The sequence below is a fragment of the Tasmannia lanceolata genome, unplaced genomic scaffold, assembly GCF_043159265.1.
Source record: "Tasmannia lanceolata isolate RefF3 unplaced genomic scaffold, GAP_Taslan_0.1 ptg000025l, whole genome shotgun sequence".
NCBI classification, from domain to species: Eukaryota; Viridiplantae; Streptophyta; class Magnoliopsida; order Canellales; family Winteraceae; genus Tasmannia; species Tasmannia lanceolata.
This window is the reverse complement of record NW_027518702.1, coordinates 3757724-3785687: the sequence shown is the minus strand read 5'-3', so window position 1 is coordinate 3785687 and position 27964 is coordinate 3757724. Positions and strand designations below refer to the sequence as shown.

The 27964-nt window shown below is 40.2% G+C and overlaps 1 protein-coding gene and 1 non-coding gene across 8 annotated transcripts; one reads left to right on the top strand and one right to left on the bottom strand.

Moving 5' to 3' along the window:
- The first annotated feature begins 1526 nt into the window (after window positions 1-1526).
- LOC143857851 (GPN-loop GTPase QQT2-like) lies at window positions 1527-26299 on the top strand. 7 transcript variants are annotated; one of them, XR_013238774.1, is made up of 5 exons: window positions 1797-1956; window positions 2045-2101; window positions 3125-5164; window positions 5256-6219; window positions 6331-10809. XR_013238774.1 is itself a non-coding variant. In XM_077368369.1 (4 exons), the coding sequence occupies exons 2-4, from the start codon at window positions 1878-1880 to the stop codon at window positions 12819-12821; spliced, it is 267 nt and encodes an 88-aa protein (XP_077224484.1). In that variant the 5' UTR covers window positions 1527-1786; the 3' UTR covers window positions 12822-13106. The 7 variants fall into 7 exon arrangements, 4 of the variants coding, with proteins under 4 accessions (XP_077224484.1, XP_077224481.1, XP_077224483.1 ...); XM_077368369.1 differs by lacking the exons at window positions 3125-5164; window positions 5256-6219; window positions 6331-10809 and adding exons at window positions 1527-1786; window positions 12691-13106 and having other exon boundaries at window positions 1878-1956; XR_013238773.1 differs by having other exon boundaries at window positions 5256-10809.
- TRNAQ-UUG (transfer RNA glutamine (anticodon UUG)) lies at window positions 1565-1636 on the bottom strand. Its single transcript has one exon. It is a non-coding gene; the product is annotated as a tRNA-Gln (tRNA).
- Window positions 26300-27964: the final 1665 nt, after the last annotated feature.

Here is a 27964-nt window from a genome sequence, read left to right as displayed (position 1 = left end):
AGGCCATTAGGATTGTCTGGTTGAACTAATATTTGGGACCTGACTTATTTTAAGGTGAGGCCACACTTTGATTGTATGGAGAAATGGTATCAAACTGCCATAAAAAAAGATGGACTTTTGATGAGGAGGCAAAGAGGAAAACAGCAAGGAAGAACCATGGTGCTGTCTGGGTTTCTGACATGTACAGATCCATATGTAGTGCGAAGTTTTCCCTGTAATTGCCCAGCTGTTAGAGAGTGCAATTGAACGCATGTTGGGATAGTTGTAAAACTGTAATAACATATCCTTACTATGGATTTTGTAGTTGTAAAGTTATACTTACATTGAAGGGTATTCTGGACATTTAATGTTGATATAGGATGGGCCATAATCACTTGTGAAATGATGCTCGCAGAACATTATTTTTATTATAATTGATTATTTTTGTAATCGCCTATAATCACAATCGGTTGCTTATAATCGCAAACGAACAGGGCCTTGAGGTACTAAAGAGTTGGCATCAGAGCCTTCAGAAAATCACAATACAAGGTTAAAATTGGCAGACTGAATTGTTGCCCAACGAAAAATTAAAATAAATTCTTAAAAAGTATGTTGGGAAACATTACAAATCCTAAGTTTTAAGTGTACTTCAAGGGATTTTCTAATGTATGGATTCTATTTTCTAGCAAAAAAAAAAAAAAAATTCATGGGCCAAGTCTTCATCAAAATACAGGGAAAAAAACACCCTTGTGCTCCAATTGAATAGAAAATGACCAAAATACACATATCCCATTAAAAATGACCATAACAACTCTTTTCAAAGACATTGATAAAAAAAATCCTCCCAAAAAATAACTACAATAATCGTATCACAACGAATATAAACAAAGTATGCTTATCTCATAAAAATCAACTAAAATACCCTGTCTTTTGTTTTCCCTCTTACCCACATAGCAGTTGGGCTATTTTTGCAATTTTTATAAAATGTGATACTTTGGTCATTTTACAAGGCATTTTGACTCTATTATGAGATCAGGGCATTCTAATCACTTGCAAGGTCACCCTTCTATTTACCATGCCTAAATAATTTTCTATGAAAATGCTAACCATAGTACCAAACTGTACAATCTAAAATTCCAAACAAATGAGAGATGTGAACCAAATAGTAAAAATGAAACTTTACATGAGTTAGATACTTTCATGGAAATATCATTCTGCCCGAATTCAGTGCTAAGTAGTAAACAAGAAGAAAATGAAGATTAATAATGGTGGGCGCTGAGCATTAGGCAATGTAACTGTTGCAGGGAGTAAAGTATGGAAAGAAGAAACAAAAACAAGAGCGCACACACCAAACTTACGAACTTAACACAAATATTAGAGCAGACAGTGCTCCGCCAACTTACTTCCAACAACAAAAAAGAAGAAGAAGGGAAATGATATATCCGCCCCTTTTGATCACCAGGAACACCCCCCTGTCAGTGTATCAATGGCTAAATAGGGGCTGTTGTACTTATGTCAGAAGAATTCTTGCAATCCAATACATCGAGGGATGGCTTTGGTCCAAAAGATATTTAAAAAATAAAAGAGGTCCTACCGGGAGTCGAACCCAGGTCGCTGGATTCAAAGTCCAGAGTGCTAACCACTACACCATAGAACCGGTCACGATTGTTAATTGTAAAACAAATTATATTTAAATAAAGTTAAATTTTGGATTTTGCTCGAACTCTTATTTCCCACCTCGCCTCGCCTCTACAAGTCCACCCATATTTCTGCCCCTTAGTTCGGGTCTGAACCGCAAGTCTTTGAGGTATGTTGGTTTGATATCCTTTTAGGGTTTACGAGTTCCATTTCCAATGGTTATTTGTATTAATATGTTTGTGTTGGTAACCTAAATAAAGATGGTAGATGTTGTTAGCATGGGAATTCTATTAGATATTGTTGATGAGGAATGGATGAGAGACACCCTTCCCTATGATGGTATCCTCCTACCTTCCTCTTGCTTTTAATATACAGCATTTTCTCGACTGATTATTTCTGAATCTATTCCGTTCTATATATTTTACAGATGTTCCTTTACCACCTGAAGTTGCAACCCGGACCGAAGATGTGGAGGATAACTCAAGTAACTCTCTCTCTCTTAGCCCTATATTTGTCAAATTTTATTGCAATTCTTATTTTCTCTGGTTCAATGTAAGCATTAGTGGACATTGATATGCATCAGTATCTACCTTTATCATCCCCAGTTTTCCCTAAATAGCTATAACATGCAGAGATTGGATGTGTTATAGTGTCTCAGTGTTACCAACCCGAATCGGTTCGCGACGTGATTGATCAGCCTCTCCGTCCTCCTTTCTGTGCAAAAACACAAATTTTGGTATACAATTCTTCATTCAGTTACAAACAAATGATACGTGGTGGTCTAGCTTGAAAGAGAAGAAAAAATGGAAATTAAGAGGGGAAAAGGGGTAAAATCCCCTTTCATTCATAGGGCTGCTGATCTACATATAGATAATGATTACATTTCATTTGTAACAGCGTCTGACTACTACTAACAGAACCAATAACAACCCCTATAGATGCATGACTCGTGGCTGCTGATAACAGACTACTAATAGCTTGATCGTGCCTTGGAAGCGCACGTAACATTTCCACCTTCCTCGGTTTCGAACCTTGTCCCTAAGGTTCAGATTGGGAAATCGTTTAGCAATGTTGTCAAAGCCTTCCCATGTACCATCTTCTTCATTCGAACCCTCCCATTGGGCTAGTATCTCCGTGGCTGCATGATTTCCTCGCTGAACTATGCGTCGATCAAGTACAAATTGAGGAGGTGGCTGAAGAGTTTCATCGTCTTTCACCATGGGCTGCTCCTGAATGGGCTGGATTGTTGAACCAAGTTTGGCTTTGAGCAGTGAGACGTGAAAGACAGGGTGGATTCACGATGATGCGGGTAATCCAATTTATATGCTACTGGCCCTATTTTTTTTGACAACTTGGAAGGGCCCATAATAGTGAGGTGCAAGTTTCCAATTTTTCGGGCTGCAGCTGATATTTGTCTATATGGCTGTAATCTTAAGTAAGCCCAATCTCCAACTTGAAAGTGTCGTTCAGTCCGGCACTTATCGGCCTGTTTCTTCATCCTTTCCAGAGCTGCTCGAAGGTGGTCCTTAAGGAGTGAGATAACTCTCTCTTTCCTTCGAAAGTTGGTCCACTGAGTGAACCTTCATGGTTCCTGGAACATATGCTGTAAGGGAGGGAGGGGTCAATCCGTAAAGGGCTTCAAACGGACTCATCTTGATGATGGAGTGGCGTGATGTGTTGTACCACCACTCAGCCCGCGGAATCCACTTTACCCATTTTTTAGGCTTACTCCCGGTGAAGCACCTTAAATAATTCTTGAGACATCTGTTAACAACCTCTGTCTGCCCATCTGATTGAGGATGATAGTCAGTACTCATGTTGAGTTTTGTCCCTTCAGACGAAACAGCTCTTGCCAAAATATGCTAGTGAAGGTGGCCCCTCTATCACTCACAATGGAGTGTGGCATTCCGTGTAGTTTAACCACATTCTCAACAAATAGTGAGCAACTGATGATGCTGTATAAGGGTGTTGCATGGGAACGAAGTGACCATACTTTGAGAGACGGTCGACCACTACGAAGATGACACTCTTACCCTGAGACAATGGCAGTCCTTCAGTAAAGTCCATGGAGATGTCCTCCCAAATGCGTTCGGGTATGGCCAATGGTTTTTGTAACCCAGCAGGAGAAGTTTTTTCATTTTTAACCTGTTGGCAGACATCACATTCTCTAACAAATCGCCGAACAGCGGAGCGCATATGTGGCCAATAGAAGACTGATCTAATCCTCTTTAATGTGGGACGATATCCAGAATGCCCTGCAGATGGCGACTCATGAAAGTCCGTTAGGAGGTCCTTTATAAGGCCCGAGTTGTGCCCGAGGAGAATTCTGCCCTTGTAACATAACAGTCCATTATGAAGACTGGATTTTCCATCTTTGAGAGCTCCTTCTTGCCACATTTTTAACTTGTTTTTGAGGAAGTCATCAGTGTCATATTCTGCCTTGATCCATTCGTGCCAAAGGGGTATGGCTGAAGAAATGACGAGCCTCTTCTTCCCTTCTTGAAAGTGCATCCGCAGCAGTGTTCTGCTGCCCCCGCTTGTAGATTACATCATAAGTGTATCCCATCAACTTGAGCAGCCATTGCTCTTGCGCAGGAGTGGCAATGCGTTGTTCCAGCAGAAATTTCAAGCTGTGTTGGTCTGTTCTTATAACGAAATGTAGACCAACTAGATAATGCCGCCATTTTTTAATGCATAGAACAATGGCTAGCAGCTGTCTCTCGTAGGTGGACAAAAGTAAACTTTTTCCCTTCAGTGTTTGACTAAAGAATGCCAACGGTTTCTCCTCTTGCATAAGTACTCCACCTATTCCGCAACTGGAAGCATCACATTTAATTAAGAAGTTTTTTTCGAAGTTGGGGAGGGTCAAAACTGGAGTAGAGGTCATGGCAAGCTTGAGGGCCTCAAGTGCATGTTCAGCTTCACTTGTCCATTTAAAGCCATCTTTCCTAAGCTTGGTGTGCAACGGGCCTGCTGTGGTTCCATAATTCCTAATAAAATTCCCGTAGTACCCGGTACATCCAAGGAACCCTCTCAACGCCTTCGCTGTCATGGGCTTGGGCCAAGACTGTATACATTTGATTTTTTCTGGATCTGGCCTCACTCCTTCGGCTGAAATTACATGGCCCAAATATTCAATGGTTGTTGGACCGAACCTGCATTTGGACCATTTAGCAAACGGCTGAAATTACATGGCCCAAATAGTCAATGGTTGTTCGACCGAACCTGCATTTGGACCATTTAGCAAACAATTGATGTTTATACAGTAAATCCAGGGCTAAATGAAGGTGCTGTAAATGGTCTTCATATGTTTTACTGTAAACTAAAATATCATCGAAGAAAACAAATATTGATTTTCGGAGGTACGGTCGGAATATGTCGTTCATAAGACATTGAAAAGTAGAGGGAGCATTGGTGAGCCGAAAGGGCATCACCAAGAAATGCACATCGGAGGGGTGCACATGAATTTGGTGGTATCCCGACTGTAAATCCAGCTTGGAAAACCAGCCAGCACCTTGCAATTCATCTAGAAGTTGATCAATGATAGGTATAGGATACTTATCTTTAACCGTTTCTCGGTTAAGTGCTCGGTACTCTACACAAAATCTCTAACTTCCATCACCCTTTTTCACAAGCAGGACCGGAGAAGAGTAGGCACTTTGGCTGGGCTGGATCAATCCTTCTTTGAGCATATTGCGGACTATAAGCTCTATCTCATTCTTCTGGCAGTGCGCGTATTGGTAGGGTCTGACCGAGACTAGGTTGCTGTTGGTCTGCAGGACTATTTGTGGTCCTGGGATTGTTCCGGACGTAAGCCCTTGGGTTTGTCAAATGCTACCTTGTAACGATCCAGCAAGGATAACATCAAGGGATTAGTCTCTGTGTGGTGTTTTCGTGACCGATCAGTTTCAGCAGAATGCCTTGCTTGCTGCTACACATATTATTGGCGAATCTCTCTATCTCTCTCTCTCTCTCACTCTCTCTCTTTCTCTCTCTCTCTCCACAGTACCGCCCTGGAAAAAAAAAACTACAACCATCTATGATCCTTTCCAAGTTGGGGTTCTTTGGAGCCGTCCATCCTCCTTTCGAATCAGGGTTTTTTCCTGCAAATCTGCTGTAGTAAAAAGACTCCAGTAATCTATCATCCTTGTCAATTTTGGGGTTTTCCCCATCTCTCGCTTTCTGAGGCTGCAACACAGATAGAGAGATTGAAAGTGGTATGTACTTCTCTTGCTCTTCTTCTTCTCCTTCTGCTTCAAAAATTTGTTTCTTATAATTACTACTTCTTCTTGCTCTTCTTCTTCTTCCTTTTCAGAAATTTCTTTTTTATTTAATCCTTTGATTTAAAGTTCATTTTAGATTCTCCTTCTTCTTCTTCTCCCTCGATGAAACTCCCTGCTTGAAACCCATAAAACCCCTTCATTTTCCCCTTCATTTGCAATAGAACAGCCCCTCAGTTGTATTCGATTCTAATCTCTCTCTCCAAACCCATCCAACTGATGAAGTTTTTTATTCGATCCATTTACTGTATTAAAGAAGAAGGAATCTCTCTCGATCAACTCATCAAGGAGAAGAAGAGGTGGAAGCAGAATATTTCCATAGGTAAACTTTAATTTATTTTTTACATTTATACCCTCTTTGTGATCATTCCTTAGGGTCTGCATGTATCTACTCTCTCTCTTCTCTTAATTGTAGCTCTTGATATTATTACAGTAAATGGATCACAAAGAAGCTCCCTCATTCAGGCTCTTGATTTTTACATTTCCTTATGCTTCGTTTGGTTGCACAAAAGCTCGGCAGCCGTCGGAATTTGGTTGGGATTTGGCATGCCATTCCATGTTTGATTGCCAAAATAGCATTGGACTCCCTTGGATTTCTCCCATGTAATAATTATTTGTGTGATGATGTGGATTCCTTGTCCCCTCTAAAAGCAAATCCTTCCAAGACTAAAAAATTTTGGTTGAATTTTCTAGGTTCTGTTCACTTGTTTTCCCGAGAAAGGAAAGGAAAGGGAAGGAAAGGAATCTGACGTGGCAAAATGGAAAGGAAAGGAAAAGAAACTGTGATTTTCCCATGCTTTCTCGCTGTTCACTTGCCCAGAAAGGGAGGGAAAATATGCAGGAAAGTTATTTTCTCGCTGTTCACTTGCCCAGAAAGCAAGGGAAAATATGCTGAAACCCATATTAAACATATTTTGCACAACAGTTATTTTCTCGCTGTTCACTTGCCCAGAATGTAGGAGTCGTCAGGCATCTCCCTCCTAATGTGGTTGTGGACGCAGCAACAGGCCAACACTATGTCGATCTGCTTGGAATATGAATACATGGGTGCTGAATTTAATATGCTGAATCGCTTCTTCAAGACACCAAAAGTTCGCTCGATTACATTCCTGGCTGAAGAATGCCTTTGATTATACAATTCCACGGCTTTCCTAGGTCTGCGCCCTCTAATCTGATTGAGATGGTAACCAATACCTCGGATTGGAGTTATAAAATGGGACAGACACGGATACCCGGCATCACCAAGGTAAAACTTTCCTACAATCAAACAAAGGATTACAATTAAATTAGCTAAGTACTACAGAAACAGCATCAATACAAACAGTCTAATAAGCTAATTATTACCTGGCAAAATGGGAATCCCGTTCGGCTTTGATATAGCAGATGCTAACACCCGTGAGTCCGATGCTGACCTCTCCCACCCACAAAGGACGTAGGTAAACTTTAGGTCAAAGTCGCAACAGGCTAACACATTTTGGGATGGGAAGTGCTTACGACAAATATATCTTTTTTGAATATCCTCAGATACTTTTGCATGAATGTGGGTCCCGTCAATTGCACCAATACAATCCTATAAAAAGGACATTCAGATGTCAACTTGAATTAACAACCTTCAGTCGAAATGCGTAGCTATCGTAAACGTACCTTAAAGTAAGGCATAAAATTAGGATTATCAAGGATTGCCCGTGGTGTCTCCCTTGATGGACGTACTATGAACATGTCTTGTAGGATGAGAACAGCGTCGAGAACCTTATTAAAATACTTTGAAACAGTAGCCCTTGACCTTCTTGTGGTTGCCCTAACAGTACGATTCCTTTCATTGTGTGCAATCACACTTAAGAAAATAGCCACCTGTTCCTCAACAGTGCAGTGAATTGTGTCTTTCAACAATGTTGTGCTTCTGAAAAGGCCCACGAAGGAGCGGAAGCACCGAACATCCATTCGAAGAAGAGCAACACAATGGTTCTCTGCGTGCGTGATACGTCTAACAAAGGTCCTACGGGTTAAGTACCCGCTTTCGTAAGGGGCTCTTGTAATATTCTGCTCAAGGTATAGTCGAACCCTAAGCGTAACTGCGGCCGCCGCAGAGATTACTATAGCTGCAGCTCGAAGGATCAACATCCGCCTATCTGCTGGTTGACGAGGCATGATGGTAACCCTACCAAATACTAAAACAAATAACATTTAGGATAATAACACAACCGGCAAAGACACCATAACCACAGTCACAACCATCGAAACAAAACTCCTACAGCCACCACCAACCACCAAAGCACCAACAAGCAACCACAACCACCGTAACACCAAACAATCTCCTACTAACATATGTTCACATTATTGCAACCCTTCTCCATGAAATCCAGAACCCAAAAGAACAATCAAGAAATTAACAGTAAATACATCCACAGAATCACAAGCAGAAATCAACAATAAATAAATTTAGTTTCCCAGGTCAAAAAAGAGATATTATTGCAACCCTTCTCCATGAAACAGAGAGAGCACCAGACCAACAAATGAAGTAAAAATAAAAACCCACCAACCATAATGTACAGGTTCAAAGACAAAAGGAGAGAAGTTAAGTCAACCAGTCGCTTCCTACCCATAAAGCTGAAAAGAAGGGCAAACTCGATCTCAATAACTAATGACAAAAAAACATGAAGATAAATAACAGACTGCCAAATCAAACCGTAATTCGAAAGCATGATCAAGATCAAAAGGCATTACAAGCAGTTACGGCATACCCAGAGAGCAGAAAAGAAGGGCAAAATCAATCTCAAGAACTAATAACAAAAAACATGATGATAAACAACAGACTGCCAAATCAAACCCAAAATAAAAAAAAACCTAGTCATCCCACAAGAACACACATGAAAAAAGTCTAGTAATGGCTGAAAAAATGTAAAAACAGAACCCCTGAAATGTAGATCAGAACACATCACCTTTAAATGAAAAAACTCCATGAAAATTAGTATTCATGTAGATCTGAACACAGAGGAAAAAAACCTTATTTCGTTGAGAAGAAACCCAACCCCAAACCGAAGAAAAACGAAATCCATACCCTAGATTCGTCATTTATCCGGAAGAAAAAAAGAGAAAATGAGAGAGAGAGAGAAGATCTGACCTTTTGTAGCGTTGCCGGAGTGTTGAGTTCGCCGGAGGGGATGAAAGTTGCCGGAGATGACGAGGGTTTTCTTCTCGCTGAGGAATAGAGGATGCGTGAAAGTCTCCCGTATTTTCTCGCGACCTCGGGAAAACAATTTTCCAGTCGATTTGAAGGGAAAATATGAGAAGGGTTTGGCGAGAAAACACCCTGAAATGTAGATCAGAACACAAAAAACTCCATGAAAATTAGTATGCATGTAGATCTGAACACAGAGGAAAAAAACCTTATTTCGTTGAGAAGAAACCCAACCCCAAACCGAAGAAAAACGAAATCCAAACCCTAGGGAGATTCGTCATTTATCCGGAAGAAAAAAAGAGAAAATGAGAGAGAGAGAGAAGATCTGACCTTTTGTAGCGTTGCCGGAGTGTTGACTTCGCCGGAGGGGATGAAAGTTGCCGGAGATGACGAGGGTTTTCTTCTCGCTGAGGAATAGAGGATGCGTGAAAGTCTCCCGTATTTTCTCGCGACGTCGGGAAAACGATTTTCCAGTCGATTTGAAGGGAAAATATGAGAAGGGTTTGGCGAGAAAACAGATTTTCCACGTTATTTTTTCGTATTTCCACGTGAGTATATACATTTTCCTGAGAATGTAAGAGAACAATGGTATTTCTGCTTTCTCGGGAAAAAAATAGCAACTTTCCTTTCCTTTCCTTTCTCGGGAACACAAGTGAACAGAGCCCTAGAGAATGATGCTCTTTCTCTCTCTCTTCCCTCTATCCTTATATTGGTAATGACACCCCTACTTATTCTCATACTTTCTGAGGATACGCCGTGCAACCAAACACTGCTCCACTATTCTCCAGGGTAATTCTAGACAAATCAAAATGCTTGTCTCCTCCTGTTTGACTACCTTTGAATTCATATTCCACTACTTTCCGAGCCATCCCGAGCAACCAAACGGAGCATTAGGGTCTGCAGAATGTATCTACTACAGGCTCCCTCATTCATGTCTCTCTGTTTCTTTGGAGGATATTTAATAAGCATGCCAAGTGTTTGTGGAATTGCCTGTGAAGATAATGTCTTTCTTTTTGAGGCTTCAATTCAGCCAGATGGAATTGTTTCATTTAAATATCGAAACCTCAAAGGCCTGAACAAATCCATAATTGGGTCCGTAACTTCCACCAACCTTCTCAATCCTCAGGTGTTATGGTCTTTCATTTGCTTCTACCTTCTACGTTTCACTTGAATTTGGCCTCTAACTTCTATATATTTTTAGTTCTTACATGCCACCAATTTTTAATTTCACTAGCTAACACCATTGAACTCATGTTTTTTACTTAATGTCCATGTTCTGTTGATCTTCCGCGTTTAACTCCCTTCTTAAAATCTTTACATCTTTTGTTGTTTGAAGCATGAGCATTATGAGTGATTGGCAGAATTGTGTGCACATGTATTGAAACATTGAGTATATAGTCATTTTTATGATGGAATCTCCCAGATTTTTTTAAGTAAAACATCATGTCCTTCAAACTATAATTGGATTAGCAAGTTCGGATTCCCATCCTTAACCGATTTTAAATGACAATTATGCTCTATATTAATTTTTCCATTTTTTAAAGTTTCCCCTGTAACACGAGGTTGTGAGTTTCCACTGACAGGAATCATTGGAATGTGATATTCTCCCACATTGCATATTATCTGTAATAATTGTAAGCCACGTACTGTCAATCTGTGGCATTTTTTTAGAAATGATGTTTGCATTCCCATGTTTTACTAATGGAACTCTTTCATTTTACACTGTTCTAATTAGTTGTTGGAACCCTTAAAAATGCTATTAACAGCTAATCAAAAGGTCTCCTTAAGGGCCTGAAGCCTAGTCGCAATTCCATTTCGGTAACCCATCTCCAATTCGCTCATGTTACTCTTATGTTTCTTGAGGAGGATATCTCATCGGTAAAAAACTTAAGAAGAGTTTTCAGATGGTTTGAAATTACATCTGTACTGAAGATTAATTTCTCAAAAAGTGGCCTAGCTGGAGTTAACGTTGAACACACAATCGTATCGAATTACGCCAATATTATCGGATGCAGAGTGGTGAATCTCCCGTTTTCTTATCTTGGGCTACCACTGGGTTATGGAGTACCAAAAGCATCTCAATGGGACCCAGTAGTGGAAAGAATAGAAAGAAAATTGGCCTCTTGGAAAAAGAAATACATTTCCTTCGGAGGCCGAATCACACTGATAAAGGCCTCATTAGCAAATATGCCGGTCTACTTTATGTCTCTATTCAAGATTCTGGCAAAGACTGCTCAAAGAATTGAGAAGCTGCTCAGGGATTTCCTATCGGAGGAAAATGATAAAAACAAGAAATTAAAACACCTAATCAGATGGAAGAAAGTGTCTCGATCCAAGAAGCGTGGTGGACTGGGCATTGGCATGATCAAATTAAGAAACAAGTCGCTTTTGGCTAAATGGCGATGGCATCATGGCGAGAAAAAAAAAGACATTATGGCACATAATTATAGGGGATAAATATGGCACTGATTGGGGTGATTGGAATGCAAGAAGCCCATCTAGTTGTAGGGGATCCGAAGCTTGGAGATCAATCTGTTCGGTGCGAAACATGTTTGAACCTTTTTTCAGATTTTCAGCGGGTAAAGGGATGTATGGCTAAGGGGATATGCCTCTATCTTCCAAATATCCGGATTTGTATAGGCTAGCCATCAATGGTGAGGCGAAAATTCCGGAGTACTTGATCAGGGATGGCGAACTGGGGAGGGGATTCTGGGACATTAGGTTGCGTAGGAACCTCAAGGAAGATGAAATTGATAATTTTGCCTCTATGACCGAGTTACTGGAAGCGCACTATTGGTCATCGTTCGCTCTGGACGATAGAATTTGGGAACCTGATCCCGATGGTATCTTCAATGTGAGATCATTGTTCTCTGCCATTACTGACGGAAACAAAAAGGCTAGACGTCGTGCCATCGTCTGGAAGTCGCAGGTGCCTCTAAAGGTGGCCGCCTTTGCATGGACCACGATACATAAATCTATTAATACTTGTGACTGACTCAAGGAAAGAAAACTACATCTCGCTAGCTGGTGTGTAATGTGTAAAAAGGCAGAGGAAAGTATTGATCATTTGCTCCTGCATTGTCCCTTTGCATCATATCTGTGCGAATATGTTGCGATCATTCGGTGTGTTTTGGGTATTTCAAAAAGGAATTAGATCGGTTATTTTGAGCTGGGGTGGTGGAATTTTTGGAGAAATTGGGCAGAAATTATGGAAAATGATGCTGTATGCTATAATGTGGAACATCTGGAAGGAGAGAAACTCCAGGATGGGTGAGCCTGCAGATAAAAGTTGATTTAATCTCATGGGTCAAAGCTAAAGCCAGAACCCATTACGGGACGGGAGAAATCCTAAGAAACTGGTATGATATCATTTGGGAACGCAAGGTGAAGGACAGGATAACACCCAAGGGGTTTCCCCCTCCGAGTGGTTCATATAAATTGAATTTGGATGGTAGCTCAATTGGCAATCCCAGTAAAGCTGGGATTGGAGGGGTGATCCTTGATTCAAACGAAACGATCTTGATGTCGTACTCGGGACCGGCTGGAATCTGTGATGCCAATGAAGCTGAAGTCAAAGCCCTTCTCATTTGGTTGAAATGGTTTGCTGAATGGCAGGGGACCACTCATCGTCGAGGGGGACTCTTCCAACACGATCGTTTGGGCAACCACCAATTCAAAAGGCCCATGGAGGATTCGATCGCTCATCATGGGAATCAAAGATCTTGTGCGGAAGATCAACTCGTTGATTGAGCATCGGAGGAGGTCGGCAAACGAGATGGCTGACCAACTTGCAAAAAGCGGGGTGATGCTGGAATCTATGGTGATGCACCTCGCTAGGGTCGCTGAGTAGTCGGGTTATATTCTATTCTCTATTTGCGGAAATGTTATGGTCACTTGTATTATGTGGGCCTGGGGGACATCTTGTCCCCTCCTACTCCTTTTCATACGTTAATAAAAGTTATCTTTCAAAAAAAAATGACAAATAAAGAAGAGTGTGATTATCATAACCAGAAAATTAATTTTCAGTCTAATAGTGCTACTATTCTGTGCAGCTGATGTTCACTGCACATTGCTTATGGAATTTTTTTTGGGAAATGATATCACCACTACCGTATTTTGATGATCGCACTCCTCACTTTATTAAAAAGTACGGTATGGCCCGCACCATACGATGATCCAAACCGTCCATTAGATGGGCCACAGCCTAAATAGGTTGTGCCCCAAAAATCATTTCCATAGGTTGATCCTAAATTCCTAACCCTCCGATCTATAGAGGGGCTGAATATTAGAGGGTTGATCCTAACCCTATAAAGATCGGAGGGTTAGGATCAACCTATAGAAATGATTTTTGGGGCACAACCTATTTAGGCTGTGGCCCATCTAATGGACGGTTTGGATCATCCTATGGTGCGGGCCATACCGTACTATTTTAATAAAGTGTGGAGTGTGATCATCAATATACTGTAGTGGTGATATCATTTCCCCCTTTTTTTTCTATCCTGTGTATAAGAACAGTCCAAATGGGAAGCTATGCTATGTTGGAAATTTTTCGTTCTTTTCCATTAATGACGTTAAAAAAATGATTAGGATAATCAGTGACATACCCACTGTGTACTGAAACTGTTCAGAATAATTAAGCCAGTTATCCTTTATTGTTATAAACTGCATATTATATAGGTATGAGGTCCTTCTAACCCATCCTCTCCGCTTCCTTTTGGCCTCCGAGTTTTATTTATTGGATTGCTTCTTTTCACTCGGTACCTAATGAAAGCCTTGAGGATGTGGCCTCAACATGCATGCAAGGGCTTCCTTGTCTCTCTAAAGTTTTCTTTTAGATGTTCTTTATATAGTTCCTTGAAAAATATGCATTTATAGTTGGATTACAAACAATTGAGATAACTCATCTTTCTTTAGACATCTCTGAGCAGGGGACTGGGGATTGTCATTTTTCCATCTTTTGGTTCTTTCTATTATGAAATTCGCAAGGTTGAAAACACTTAATCGCAAGATGTAGATTGATTTTTAATCACAGGAGGAAAATGGGATTGATCCACCCATGTAGATCTTTCTTTTTCTCTTACATGATGGGGTTGTCTACCAAAAAACAGCTCCATAGGATCATCCTAACCCATCCATTTGTAGAGGTCAAAATGGACAGACATTATTTGTCCACAAATCTGCCCATTTTTGTCCTCCACAAATGGAGGGGTTAGGATGATCCTATGGAGCTGATTTTTGGTACACACCCTATCTATGATAGAGCCTTGCAAATGAATGGTTTGGATCACCACAGAAAATGTGGGACCCATGTGATTTGGGCGCTTAAGCTGACCAACACTTTCCTATATATATATATATATATATATATATATATATATATATATATATATATATATATATATGAGAAAAGTGTTGAGCACACCATTTTTTTTTTGTGCGCTTAAGTTGTTATAATGCCTCCCATTGGTGTGCTTTAGCGGGACCCAGCAAGACCCAAACATTTAAACGAATGGGAGGCGTTATAACAACTTAAGCGCACCAAAAAATGGTGCGCACCAACAGTTCTCTCTCTCTCTCTCTCTCTCTATATATATATATATATATATATATATATATATATATATATATATATATATATATATATATATGAGAAAAGTGTAGCTACACATACGTGTAGCTAACTTAGCTACACCAACGGCTTAAAATACAGTGGGTGGGTATGATCCCATGGAGCTGAATTTTTTGGCACACCCTATCAATGTGAGGGTCTATCAAATGAATGGTTTGGATCACCCAAACAATGTGGGCCCACTGTATTTTAAGCTGTTGGTGTAGCCAAGTTAGCTACACGTATATGTAGCTTCACTTAACTCTCTCTCTCTCTCTCTCTCTCTCTATATATATATATATATATATATGAGGAAAATAATTGTGAGCTTGAAGCTCATATAGCTTATATGAGCTTGAGGGCCCAAACACATGGGTCCCGCATTTTTTGTGGTGATCCAAACCATTCATTTACAAGGCCACATCATAGATAGGGTGTGTACCAAAAATCAGCTCCATTGGATCATCCTAACAACTCCAAAAGCGAAGGGCAAAAATGGGCAGATTTGTGGCAAATGGTGTCTGTCCATTTTGCCCTCCACTTTTGGATGGGTTAGGATGATCCTATGGAGCTGATTTTTTGTACACACCCTATCTATGTAAGGGCCTTCAAATTAATGTTTTGGATCATCCTAACAATGTGGGCTCACATGTGTTTGGGCCCTCAAGCTCATATAAGCTATATGAGCTTGAGGGCCCAAACACATGGGTCCCACAAGCTCATATAAGCTATATGAGCTTGAGGGCCCAAACACACGGGTCCCACATTTTTTGTGGTGATCCAAACCATTCATTTACAAGGCCCCATCATAGATAGGGTGTGTACCAAAAATCAGCTCCATTGGATCATCCTAACAACTCCAAAAGCTAAGGGCAAAAATGGGTAGATTTGTGGCAAACGGTGTCTGTCCATTTTGCCCTCCACTTTTGGATGGGTTAGGATGATCCTATGGAGCTGATTTTTTGTACACACCCTATCTATCTAAGGGCCTTCAAATAAATGTTTTGGATCATCTTAACAATGTGGGCTCACATGTGTTTGGGCCCTCAAGCTCATATAAGCTATATGAGCTTCAAGCTCACAATCATTTTCCTCTCTCTCTCTCTCTCTCTCTCTCTCTATATATATATATATATATATATATATATATATATATATGAGGAAAGTATTTCTACTCGGTCCCCTAGATAAGCTTATCTACTCCTCCCTTTAAAAAAATACAGTGGGCCCACGCTGTTTGGATGATCCAAAGCATTCATTTGATAGGTCTTAACATAGATAGGGTGTGCCCAAAAAATCAGCACCAAAGGGTCATCCTAGCCCTTCGTTTTGTAGTGCCTTGTGGTGCCCAGAATGGACACATATAAACGTCCACGTTTATATGCGTCCATTTTGGACACGGTGTGGCTAACAAAACGAAGGGCTAGGATGACCCTTTGGTGCTGATTTTTTGGGCACACCCTATCTATGTTAAGACCTATCAAATGAATGCTTTGGATCATCCAAACAGCGTGGGCCCACTGTATTTTTTTAAAGGGAGGAGTAGATAAGCTTATCTAGGGGACCGAGTAGAAACACTTTCCTCTATATATATATATATATATATATATATATATATATATATATATGAGGAAATGGTTTCTCTGCAGTTGCACATATAAGCTATTTGTGCATGGCTGCCCAAACCATAGTGGGAGCCACATTTTTTGGGGGATCCAAAGCATTCGTTTGGAAGGCCCTTCCATGGATATGGTGTGTAGCAAAAATCAGCCCTATAGGATCATCCTAACCCAATCAAAGTTGGAGGGGGAAATGGACATACACTGTTTATGCCCATTTTTTCCCTCCACAAATGGCAGGGTTATGATCCCCCAAAAAATGGGAGGGCCTTCCAAATGAATGCTTTGGATCCCCCCAAAAAGGTGCCCCCCTGGTTTGTGCAGCCATGCATATATAAGCTGCACACAATCTCTCTCTCTCTCTCTCTCTCTCTCTCTCTATATATATATATATATATATATATATATATATATATATATATATATATATATATACCCATTTTTTCTCCACAAATGGTGGGGTTAGGATGATCCTAAAAGACTAATTTTTGGTACACACCCCATCCATGGAAGGGCCTTCCAAATGAATGCTTTGGATCCCCCAAAAAATATGCCCCCCCCCCCCCACACACACACACACACAAACCATTTCCCCTATCTCTCTCTCTCTCTCTCTCTCTCTCTCTATATATATATATATATATATATATATATATGATCTTATGAAGTTGATTTTTTAGGCACACCCTATCTATGTGAGGGCCTATCATATGAATGCTTTGGATCATCCAAACAAAGTGGGCCCCTTATGTTTTTAAGCGCCACCTCATATAAGCTATATGAGGTGACACCTTAGGAACTCTATTCTCTCTCTCTCTCTCTCTCTCTCTATATATATATATATATATATATATATATATATATATATATATATATATATATATATATATATAAGAAAAGGGTTTCTGCGCTTGAGCGCAGATAAACTTATCTACGCTCGAGCACAGAAATAAGGGGGTGTGCCATTGGGCCCATCATGGATGGGTGGCCTACCAAAAATCAGCTCCATTGGTGGATCACCAATGGGTGTCCATTTGTGAGGAAAAAATGGACAGATACTGTTTGTCCACAAATCTGTCCATTTTTTGCCAAACAAATGGACACCCTAAGGTGATCCAATGGAGTTGATTTTTTGTGGACACCCTACGCATGAAAGGGCCCATCAAATGAATGCTTTGGATCCCACCCAAAATGTGGCCCCACCCTGTTTCTGTGCACACACACACACACACACACACACACACACACATATATATATATATATATATATGAGAAAACTATTTTTTTTTGTGCGCTTAAGTTGTTATAACGCCTCCCATTCGTTTAAATGTTTGGTCCCACTAAAGTGCACCAATGGCAGGCGTTATAACAACTTAAGCGCACAAAAAAAATGGTGCGCTCAACACTTCTCTCTCTCTCTCTCTCTCTCTATATATATATATATATATATATATATATATATATATATATATATATATATATATGACGAAATGAAGTATGCAGCTGCACATATAAGCTATCTGTGCAGCTGCACATACTTTAGGATCCAAAGCATTCATGTGGAAAGGCCCTTCCGTGGATAGGATGTGTACCAAAAATCAACCCTTCAGGATCATCCTAACCCTGCCATTTGTGGAGGGAAAAAATGGGCAGAAACAGTGTCTGTCCATTTTCCCCTCCAACTTTGATTGGGTTAGGATCAATCAAAGTTGATACATAGAAGACCATCCTCACATATCGTCGCCTCGTTGGGCGGAAAAAATGTTCGATCAGGAACTCTTTTTGCAGATAAATTCATTCCTCGACCAATTTAGGCCATGGAAAATGGTAAATTAAAGACACATCAACACCTCAAGGTGATTAATGACAGCCATGGAAGGTTGATAGGGAATAGAAAACCAAAGCGTTTGGGTAAAATTTAGGAACATTCCCTTCGTGAGAGAGATACGGAATCTCAACATTTTAGTCGCAATAGGAAACACACCAATACTGTTTGCAAGATTTTTTAATGCTTTTTCTTTTTAATGAGGAAGCCACGTCGGTTGGAGGGTGGATGATAGAAAAGAGATCTACGTCTCTCAGAGACTGTTAGAGATCCCTATATTGTAGGAACATTCCGAATAAGGAGAGCTGTGGGAATTGTTTGCATGATTTTCGCATATATTTTCTATCTATTGAAATATGGGTGGGATGCCTTTTAATAGATAGAGATGAGAGATATTTTTCTCATATCATTTCCTCACTATTCAAATCAAGTCAATATAAAAATGGAAATTGTTAGGAGTGATGAACACTAATATGGTTTCCAAAAGTCCAAAAAATTAAGAAAAGTGAACCCCCATCCTGCTATATTTTAATAGATGTGGTTTAAGTTTTATGTTCTTTGTAATTTAAAATAAAAAGTATTTTCCTTGTTCTTAGATGGTTTGTTGCTATAAATTTAAGTAAATAGAAGAAGCTTAATTAACTTCTGAACAACATCGATTTAAAGTCGTCAGAAATTACTTGTAAAATGACAAGAGGAGCCACTTAAGATGATGTTTCCGTCCTAACATGTGGAAGGTTGGTATCGTTATGTCCAGATTATGGCTGAAAATATAGGAAATTAATGATGCGAGCCGACTATACCACATAGCAGAGAATAAAGGAACCGAGAGGACTATACTGCCAACCTCTTCATAGCATTCCATTTTTGGGAAATGATTACCCCCCGTGAGATTGGTTCACTGAGTGGATTAATTCAACCCCTTTAATTAAAACTTAACGAAAACCGGTAAGGGGGGGTTCAGGATTTTATCCGTCAGAGGGGGAATATGATTCCCCTACATTTTTTTGTCATAAACATGGAGCCCACACAGGGCCAAATCAGGCTAAAAATTTGACAATATTGCCATTTTTTCCATGTTAAACGAAGGGGAATGATAAAAGAGAAAAGTACGGAATTAGGGCTAAGTTTGGAGAAATTACAGATTAGGGGCACCTTTTAAAACAAGCACAAAAAACGAGCTAATCTTCAAAATCGGGTTGGAAAAAGACCTTGATACCCTTCTGACATCAACATAAAGGTCATTCAACTTCCTTTTTCATTACTGACGTGTTTCACGAAGTTCGTCTGGTACTTGAACCGACAGAACCTTGGGTTCGTTTCTATCTTGGCCGAAATACCTAGAGATGGATGGATGCCTGAACGTGTTGAAAAACTTTTTGGAACACTAGCGGCTCTATACATAGTCGGTTTGGTTTGGATTTGAAATCTTTATGTGAACCTAGAGTCCTTAGGTTCGTTTAAATCTTGGCCGTTGCCGATATGAATAGACGGTCGGATCCACGACACGTGGACATCAATATGAAACGGTGGCGTCTTTTAATAATACCCCTCTCTGTACCCATTATTCCCATTTCTGTACCCACTATTTCCATCGGCGTACCAATTATTTCCACTTACACCCTATTTTCGGTGGCGTACCCCTTGATATTCCTGCAGCGTACCCTATAATCTGGCTGTGAACCCAGAAAATCCGGCAGCGTTCTCGGTATTCCGCCGGCATACCCATTATTTCCGCCGGCATAATGGGTATTTGAACCGACAGAACCTTGGGTTCGTTTCTATCTTGGCCGTCAGAAATACCTAGAGACGGATGGATGCCTGACACATGTTGAAAAACTTTTTGGAACTCTAGCGGCTCTATACATAGTCGGTTTGGTTTGGATTTGAAATCTTTCTGTGAACCCAGAGTCCATTGGGTTCATTTAAATCTTGGCTGTCGCCAATATGAATAGACGGTCGGATCCACGACACGTGGACATCAATATGAAACAGTGGCGTCTTCTAATAATACCCCTCTGTACTATTATGTGTCTTATAATAATACCCCTCTGTACCCATTATTCCCCTTTCTGTACCCATTATTTCCATCGGCATACCCATTATTTCCGCCGGCGTACCCATTATTTCTGCTTACACCCTATTTCCGCCGGCGTACCTCTTGATATTCCGGCGGCGTACTCTATAATCTGGTGACAAACCCAAAAAAACCGGCAGCGGTAAAATTAGGAGAAGATTTCACTAATTCTTGGATGATTTACATTAAGCACAAGGAGTGTTTTTATAGAACACTCAAATGATAAACATAGCAAGAGGTTAAGATAATTATGGAAAGACATTATCCTAATCTAATTCACTTGCCTAATCTAACCCAACCAACCAATATGGCCTAATCAAATCAAATCTTCTAATCTCAGAATATTTGATCTTGATTTGATTTCATTCTCTAATATGCCCCCTCAAATGTATATGGATTGAAAATCGATATACATTTGATTACAATAGATATCCCCAAAAAGAAATAGAAAAATTTATAAATTTTGATGCACACTGCCACGATTGATGTCCGTTTGATATATGTCACCGATATTGCCGAAGATGATTGTCGCATGTTGATGAAAAATGTGCCACATGAAAGATGAGCCGCGAAGAGCTTCAATGAACTGGATTTGACTCAATCCTGAATGAGTGAGTCATATTTAGGCCGATTTTGAATACCGAACCATCTGGAAACGGGTCACTATGGACCGATGCTGGAATGGGCAAGAAAAGGGTCACTATAGACCAATGCCGGAATGAGCAAGAAATGGGTCCCTATGGACCAATGCCAGAATGGGCAAGAAATGGGTCACAATGGACCAATGCCGGAATAGGCAACAAAGAAGAAAAAAAGAAGCAAAGAGATGGGCGACAATAATAGGCCGAGCAAAATAATTATTGGCGAACATCAAGATCATAAGAAACACTAGATAGTGTAAAAAGGAGCGGTGCAGATATTAATAGTGGGGGACAAAAAAACTTGTTTCGAGGAAAATGATAAGATCTGAATATAAGAGGAAACACATGAAAATCATATTGTATGGCTGCCTTTATCAAATCTTGGGGCGTAGCTAGACGTATGGTTTAACAAGTAGAGCTATTAAGAGAGAGCGGAAGAAGGCGAAGAGATTTGGGCCGGGCGGACGGCTACATCGGCCGTCCGCTGGAGGAAGACAATACTCTTTATTGTGCTCAAGGCAGAGGATCGTTATGCTATGATACCATGTTAACTTACCAACTTCTCCAAAAGCTTAAGCTGTTGGAGAGAGGCGTTATTTATCTTTTATACTTTAACACTCCCCCGTAAGTGTGGTCCACTTGGCAAACACGTGGCACATGTGGTCCCACTTTGGGCCGACCATCGCATGTGGATTTTTGCTATCCGGGAGGTTTGAACTCGAGACCTTTGGCTCTGATACCATGTTAACTTACCAACTTCTCCAAAAGCTTAAGCTGTTGGAGAGAGGCGTTATTTATCTTTTATACTTTAACATACTCGGTATTCTGCCGACGTGCCAATTATTTCCGCCGGCATACCCATTATTTCTGCTTACGCCCTATTTCCGTCGGCGTACTCCTTGATATTCCGGTGGCGTACCTATAATTCGTGGGCGAACCCAGAAAATCGAGCAGCGTACTCGGTATTCCGGGCGTACTCTAGAATCCGCCGGCGTACCCTAGAATCCGCCGACGTACCCATTATTTCTGCTGGCGTACCCATTATTTCTGCTGGCGCCCGGCGTACTCAATTGTCCCCCTAAAAGTTAGGATTTTTTTTATTAGGCTTAAGTCGATAGATTTATTTTAATTTTTTTTTCCGTAAAATTAGCCCCCTAATTTTGGGATTTTTTCTTAAATAAGTCTCTCTTTGATTTTTTCCCATTAATTTACCCTTTTATTTTCTGAATTTCTTTGCTTAAATCAATTCCTAAACTCTCTCTCGGTTTAGTTTTATTTTTTCCGTAAAGTTCCCCTTTATTTTCGGATTTTTTTCTTAAACCAGTTCCTAATCTGTCTCTTATTGTTACGTAAAGTTGGATGATCGTAATCGTCCTATCTACAATGGGATTGTTCGTTATAGAAACCTATATAGATCTGAGGGTTGGGATCATCCAAGGGAGATGATTTATGCGGTGCATCTTATATATGTTGTGGCCCAACAAATGAATGGTTTGGATGATATTTTCACTCCCCACGTTCTCATCCTTTAAGATCGTTTGGTACGTTTTTGGATGATATTTTCACTCTCCCACATTCTCATCTTTAAGATAATGATTGGACGTTTTCAAATCGAGAAAATCTGGAAGGGCAACATACGAGGACTCTTATGATGTCAGAAGGGTATTAGGGTCATTTTGCAACCCGATTTTGAAGATTAGCCCCTTTTTTGTGCTTGTTTTAAAAGGTGCCCGCAATCCGTAATTTCTCCAAACATTAGCCCACAGTCTGTGATTTTCTCCTGATAAATCCCCCCCCCCCCCCCCCCCCCCCCCTAACGTTATTTGTTAAGTTTTAAATGCAATGAAAAACGTTAAAGGGAGGATTTTAGCTGTTTCGCACGGGGGATATCATTTCCCTAAATCAGTAAACACTTCCTCGATAAGTTTTGAATTGTGCTCCTCGTGCTCTATGACCAACTACCACGAGAGGCACTAGCTTCCTGATTTTTAGCCACTTCACCCCCTATCCTCCTGAAGAAACTGATTCATGGTAGCCCAAGGTGCCCTTACTTGTTTTTAGTTTTTGTCATTTCTTAATCCAGATATTTTACGTCCCTTTCTATAAATACAAAAGCTATGTATGCTGATCCATATGCGTAGAATAGGTCTTAAAGTCTTGCCGGATAGAACCATCCACCTTCTCAGTGGAAACTTCTTTGGGAAGTAATAGAGTGGCAGCTAGGGCATGATGAATATGAAATCAGATTAAGTAGCGACACTCCCTGGCTTCCCGTATCGGATTGGAGCGGTTGGGCCGCTGCTCCACTTTCCTCACCCTGACATTGCTTGTTGCTCTCCAACACCCAAAGCACCCTCCACAAACGACCCTACGCCTTTCCTTTTCTTTGGACACTACATATGGCATGGGATAACCCAATTAATTAAGCTGCAGGAATCTGTTAAAATTCCAGTCAATGCAATCCCAACTCAGTTGCCGCTATCACTCACGGCCGTATCTGAGATCTGGCGTTCGGGACCTCACCTACGTACCACCTCCACATCTAGCTAAGATTTCAAGCTTCTTCTGGCAGTGGTTTTACAATCCGTTTCAGATCGGACTTGATAGCTCCCGGTACGGCTAGAAGGCAGTGATTGAGTGGGAGGATGAGCTCTTCCACGATGGAAGGAGATCGATCGCATGTTTTCTCCTCCATCTGATTACAAGGGAAGGCGGAGGTGAAAGCAGCCCTGGTAGCAGCTTCTTGGCAGTAACAACCTCCCTGGGACGCCTGCACAACTGGGGAGGAGCTAGGGATAACATGTTTAAGGTGAAAGGGTTGAGTGTACAAATATCTAGAGTTTTTATATGGTGTATAAGCGTCCATTATTTTCAAAAAGAAATGTACGGCCCACACCATAGGATGATCCAAACCGTCCATTTAATGGGCCACAACGTAAATAGGTTTTGCCCGAAAACTCATTTCCATAATATGATCCTAGCTAGCCTTCCCACCCTTTCGAGATTTCCATACCATGCAAAATAGATCGGAGGGCTAGGATCATCCTATGTAAATGATATTTTGGGCGCAACCTATTAACTTTCTGGCCCATCAAATGGACGGTTTGGATCATCCTATGGTGTGGGCCGTACAATACATTTTGAAAAATACTGAACTATGCAAGCTTACACCGTATTAAAACTCTAAAAACCAAGAGGGTGTGAGAAGATGAAAATGCCACCGTTAACATTCTTTAAATAAAGGGCAATTTTATCATTTTCAAATTTAAAATCATCTCCCGATCTGGCCACTGCATTAGTTTAATAGGCCCCTTGAATGTCTATATATTATGTTCCTGGTGCTGCACAATGGTGATCTGGCTAGTGCATTAGTTTAATAAACACAGCATGTATAATGCAATGTTATCATTCCCAAAATGAGATGCCTCCATCCCTGTTCTCTTTTGTAGACCTGGCATGCTACTACAAATGAAAAGTGGTTGTTTATCAAGTAATGTTGTGCCTTATATTAGCCAGCACAAATATTTTTCTTTGTGTCTTTGTGGTGCAACTACAAATGAGAAGAGGTTGTTTATCTCACACCGTGCCTTTGCGTGGCAACGAACATCTAGGATTTACCTAAATTGTTCGCACCAGCCAATCCTAGCTCTACTAACTCAATGAAGTCAAAAACTCAAAACTGGGTATTAAATTTCACCCACGTGGCGAATCCAAGTAATGAGACTAGAAGGTTTAAAAGCCTCCCAAAATCATTCTAATATAGCTATACTGACCGGAACAAGATTTTTTTTTTTTGAATGGTAAAGAGATTTCATTCATGCAAATTGAGACCGAGAGAAGGTCCTTCACAGTACAAACACCATAGCAAAACTCATGACAGAGGAACAGTGAGAGTACAATAAACAGCGGGCTTGGGGTGGGATCGAAGAGTTTGACACTCTCCCTGGCATCTCCCTCTCTTGCTAATCTATCTGCCTCGCTATTAGCTGACTGCCTGATATGATTGAATGACATTCATGCTGCCCCAATTATATCTTGGATTCCATTGAATAAAGCTGCAAATCTCTATGGTACTGAATGTGAACCTCTTAGCCACCTGATGACATTGAGAGAGTCCCCTTCGACAACCACTTTATTCGGGTCCACATTTTGGAGCATCTCTCTGATGACTGAATTTATCCCCTCGAAGAACTTTCATGAAACAAATCATGTTTCTTCGACATGAATTCTCTACTTCAACTCATTATCTTAATGTGTAAAGCGCTAAAGAATACCAAGCTCATTGTGGATTTAGCTGTTTTTTCCGGAACAGTATCGTGCTCTCCTTTATCCTGTATTTTTTACATTTTCACTTGAATTATCATTAATTAGTTCCATCTTTTCTTTCGATTCTTAGTGCATTTTGTGCTGTAATGTTTTGGCGACAGTGGATGGAAGATTTTGGGGCATTTCATGCAGCGCTAGAGTCTGACAATTCATACACCTCAACCCTAACGTGAAGCCTTTCAGTTGTTCTTGATGAATTTTATCAGAACCTCCGTTCGGTTGGAGTCTCTGCAGTTTCTGGCACTGGAATGGAAGCATTCTTTAATGCCATAGAAACGAGTGCTAATGAGTATATGCAAAACTACGAGTATTACTCACTTAAGATCTTCTGTTCTTTTTCCCAATCAAAACTATGGCTGTGGAGTGGCGATATCCTTTTTCTATCCCTTGAGCTGCTGATTGTTTTTCTTAATTTTTCTGTTCTGTTTTCTTATCTCAGAGCTGATCTTGACAAGAGACGGGCAGAGAAGGAACAGTTGGAGCAGGAGCGTCAGCGAGTGAACATGGATAAGCTAAGGAAAGACATGGAGAAATCTGGGGGAGAAACTGTGGTGTTGAGCACTGGATTGAAGAACAGAGAAGACAGTAGAAGAATGATGGATGAAGCCAATGATGAAGAAGAAGAAGAAGAAGAAGAAGAAGAAGAAGAAGAGGAAGAGGAATTTGAACAGTTTTCTGAGGACGATGACGGTGAAGATGAAGAGGTTGGCAGGTTCTCCTTTTAGAGAAATTATATGATGCCCGACCGTGAGAATGTAAAGGGGCGGGTGGAGACAAAACCTGCTGCCTTGGTTTTTGAACTAAGGAAAAGTCAGAAATTATATGGGACTTCCTGTCACTCCATATAAATGAATTAAAGTGTTTGAAACACGATGGTAGATTTTGATAGTGGCACTTAAATATACTAAAGTTCTCGAGACAGTTGTTGACTTTTTATTATAGCCATGCCCTATTTTTCTTATATGGGCAAATTTTCAAAGGCGCAAAGAGTCTGATTGTTGTGGAAACCTATAAAAGGTGGTTGTATTTTGGAAACATAATCCCCTAAGTTTTGATATTTCCATCCATTTTCTTAAACTAATTAGTAAGGGATGTAAAGCCTCTTTCCCATAAAGATCAATGGTGTATATTAACACCCCTTTTTTTTTGGCTTGGACACCCAAATTTGTATGAATTGATCTTTCAATTTTTGAACTAACATTCTATGCTTAAAAGTAAATACAAATGTTCTCTAAAAGTTTAGTGGGACAAGGTTTTGGATAAAGCCCACATTCGGCACTAAGCACATGGTTTAAACTATTATAACTATTGGGCATAGTTTTAGCAATCAGGTCCTTTTCCGATTTTATAGATTTTGAGTGAATGATCATTGCCCGTAGGTTGTCAATCATGATAATTTATGGGGATTTGAAAGGTCAAGTTTTCTCCAAATATTGAAGATTGCGATTTCAGCAAGTATTAGTACGGATAGTGATTTTTACCCGTAGGTGGGTTGCTATTTGGTAAGATATTGTGGTAACATAAGGCAAGTGTTCAAGGTACACAGTTTAGAAGGTTTCGTCTTGCCCGTAGGTGGCGAAATTTTCAAAGACTTGTGATCATCTGGAAACTTGGTCTTATGATAAAGAGAGGACCTACTACACATTGCAATTCGCCTTGCCCGTAGGCGACATATTGTAATGGTGTGCCGGACTCTAACCAGACTGAAACTTATAAGGTTTTCAAGATCAGTTTGGATTAAATCTGATTAATTACCCAAGTTAATTAGATTTTTATTGCACATTGAAGTTGCAAGATACATGTTGTTTCATGTATAAATTTATACTGTGCATTTTGTGAGCATTGGGTATTTATTTTCGATACCTCTGCAATTGGTAAATACGTCTGCCATCAAGATACTTACTAGAATTAACTTTGAGAGATGGAATAACATCTTTCCTAGAGTCTTTAGAGTTACGAGACTTGATCTTGCTCTTAGGGTGAATGATCTTGCAAAGCCCATTGCCACAATTTTAGCCTTTGCAGATGATGCCCTTAAGACGTCATATAATACTCAAAAGGCTGAGAGGCGTTTAGATGAGATGACTTCTTTAGCATTTTAGGAGGGGCATAGGATATAATCAAAAGTTAAATTAGTAGGAGATTTTAGATTTCTTCTAGTTTTCTAGTTAAGTGTCTTCCTTATGCACGTTTTGGTATGTGTAGCGGACGCGAGGCCTTATAGTCCGCAGAGTAAAAAAAAAAAAAAAAAACTGGATTCTAGAACCGTCACTTGTCACTTCATTGGGTATCTCGATAAGTCAAAAAGTTATTGATTTTACTATGTGTCCTACTCTAAAAGTTTATACAGACTTATCATTCAGTGTTTTAGAAAGTGGTAAGATCAGTGGGAGTTCTGAGCCTCAAAAGATAGTTTTTGAGGAAAAGTGTGTTCTCATGCCTATAGTTTGGCCTAATATTGTTGCTCAAGTAGAATGTAATTCTCACTGAGTAGCCCGGTCATAAGGATTCTCTAGTTGTTCATGAAGAATAGATCATGTTGAAATTCCTAACTCTTCTAAGTGGCTAGAGACATATATAATGTGGTCATAAGTTTTCCAAGTGAGTAAGGGCACTTGGTGTGCAAACTAAAGAAGTTTATTCATGGGATAAAATAGGATTCCACATAATGATACTTAATGTTTGACGAGGTTGTTACCTCTTTCGGATTTGAAGAAATTGCAATTGCATCTAACTGAAGATCAGTGGGAGCAGGTTTATTTTCCTGGTTTTAATGTTGATATCGCTGATATC

What these genes read in the sequence shown, in the direction of transcription:
- LOC143857851 (XM_077368366.1), top strand. Translation starts at nt 25,420, where the DNA reads ATGGAAGCATTCTTTAATGCCATAGAAACGAGTGCTAATGAGTATATG. An exon ending in GAGTATATGCAAAACTACGA is followed by an intron (nt 25,479 to 25,610) that starts GTATTACTCACT and finishes TTCTTATCTCAG; the next exon opens with AGCTGATCTTGACAAGAGAC.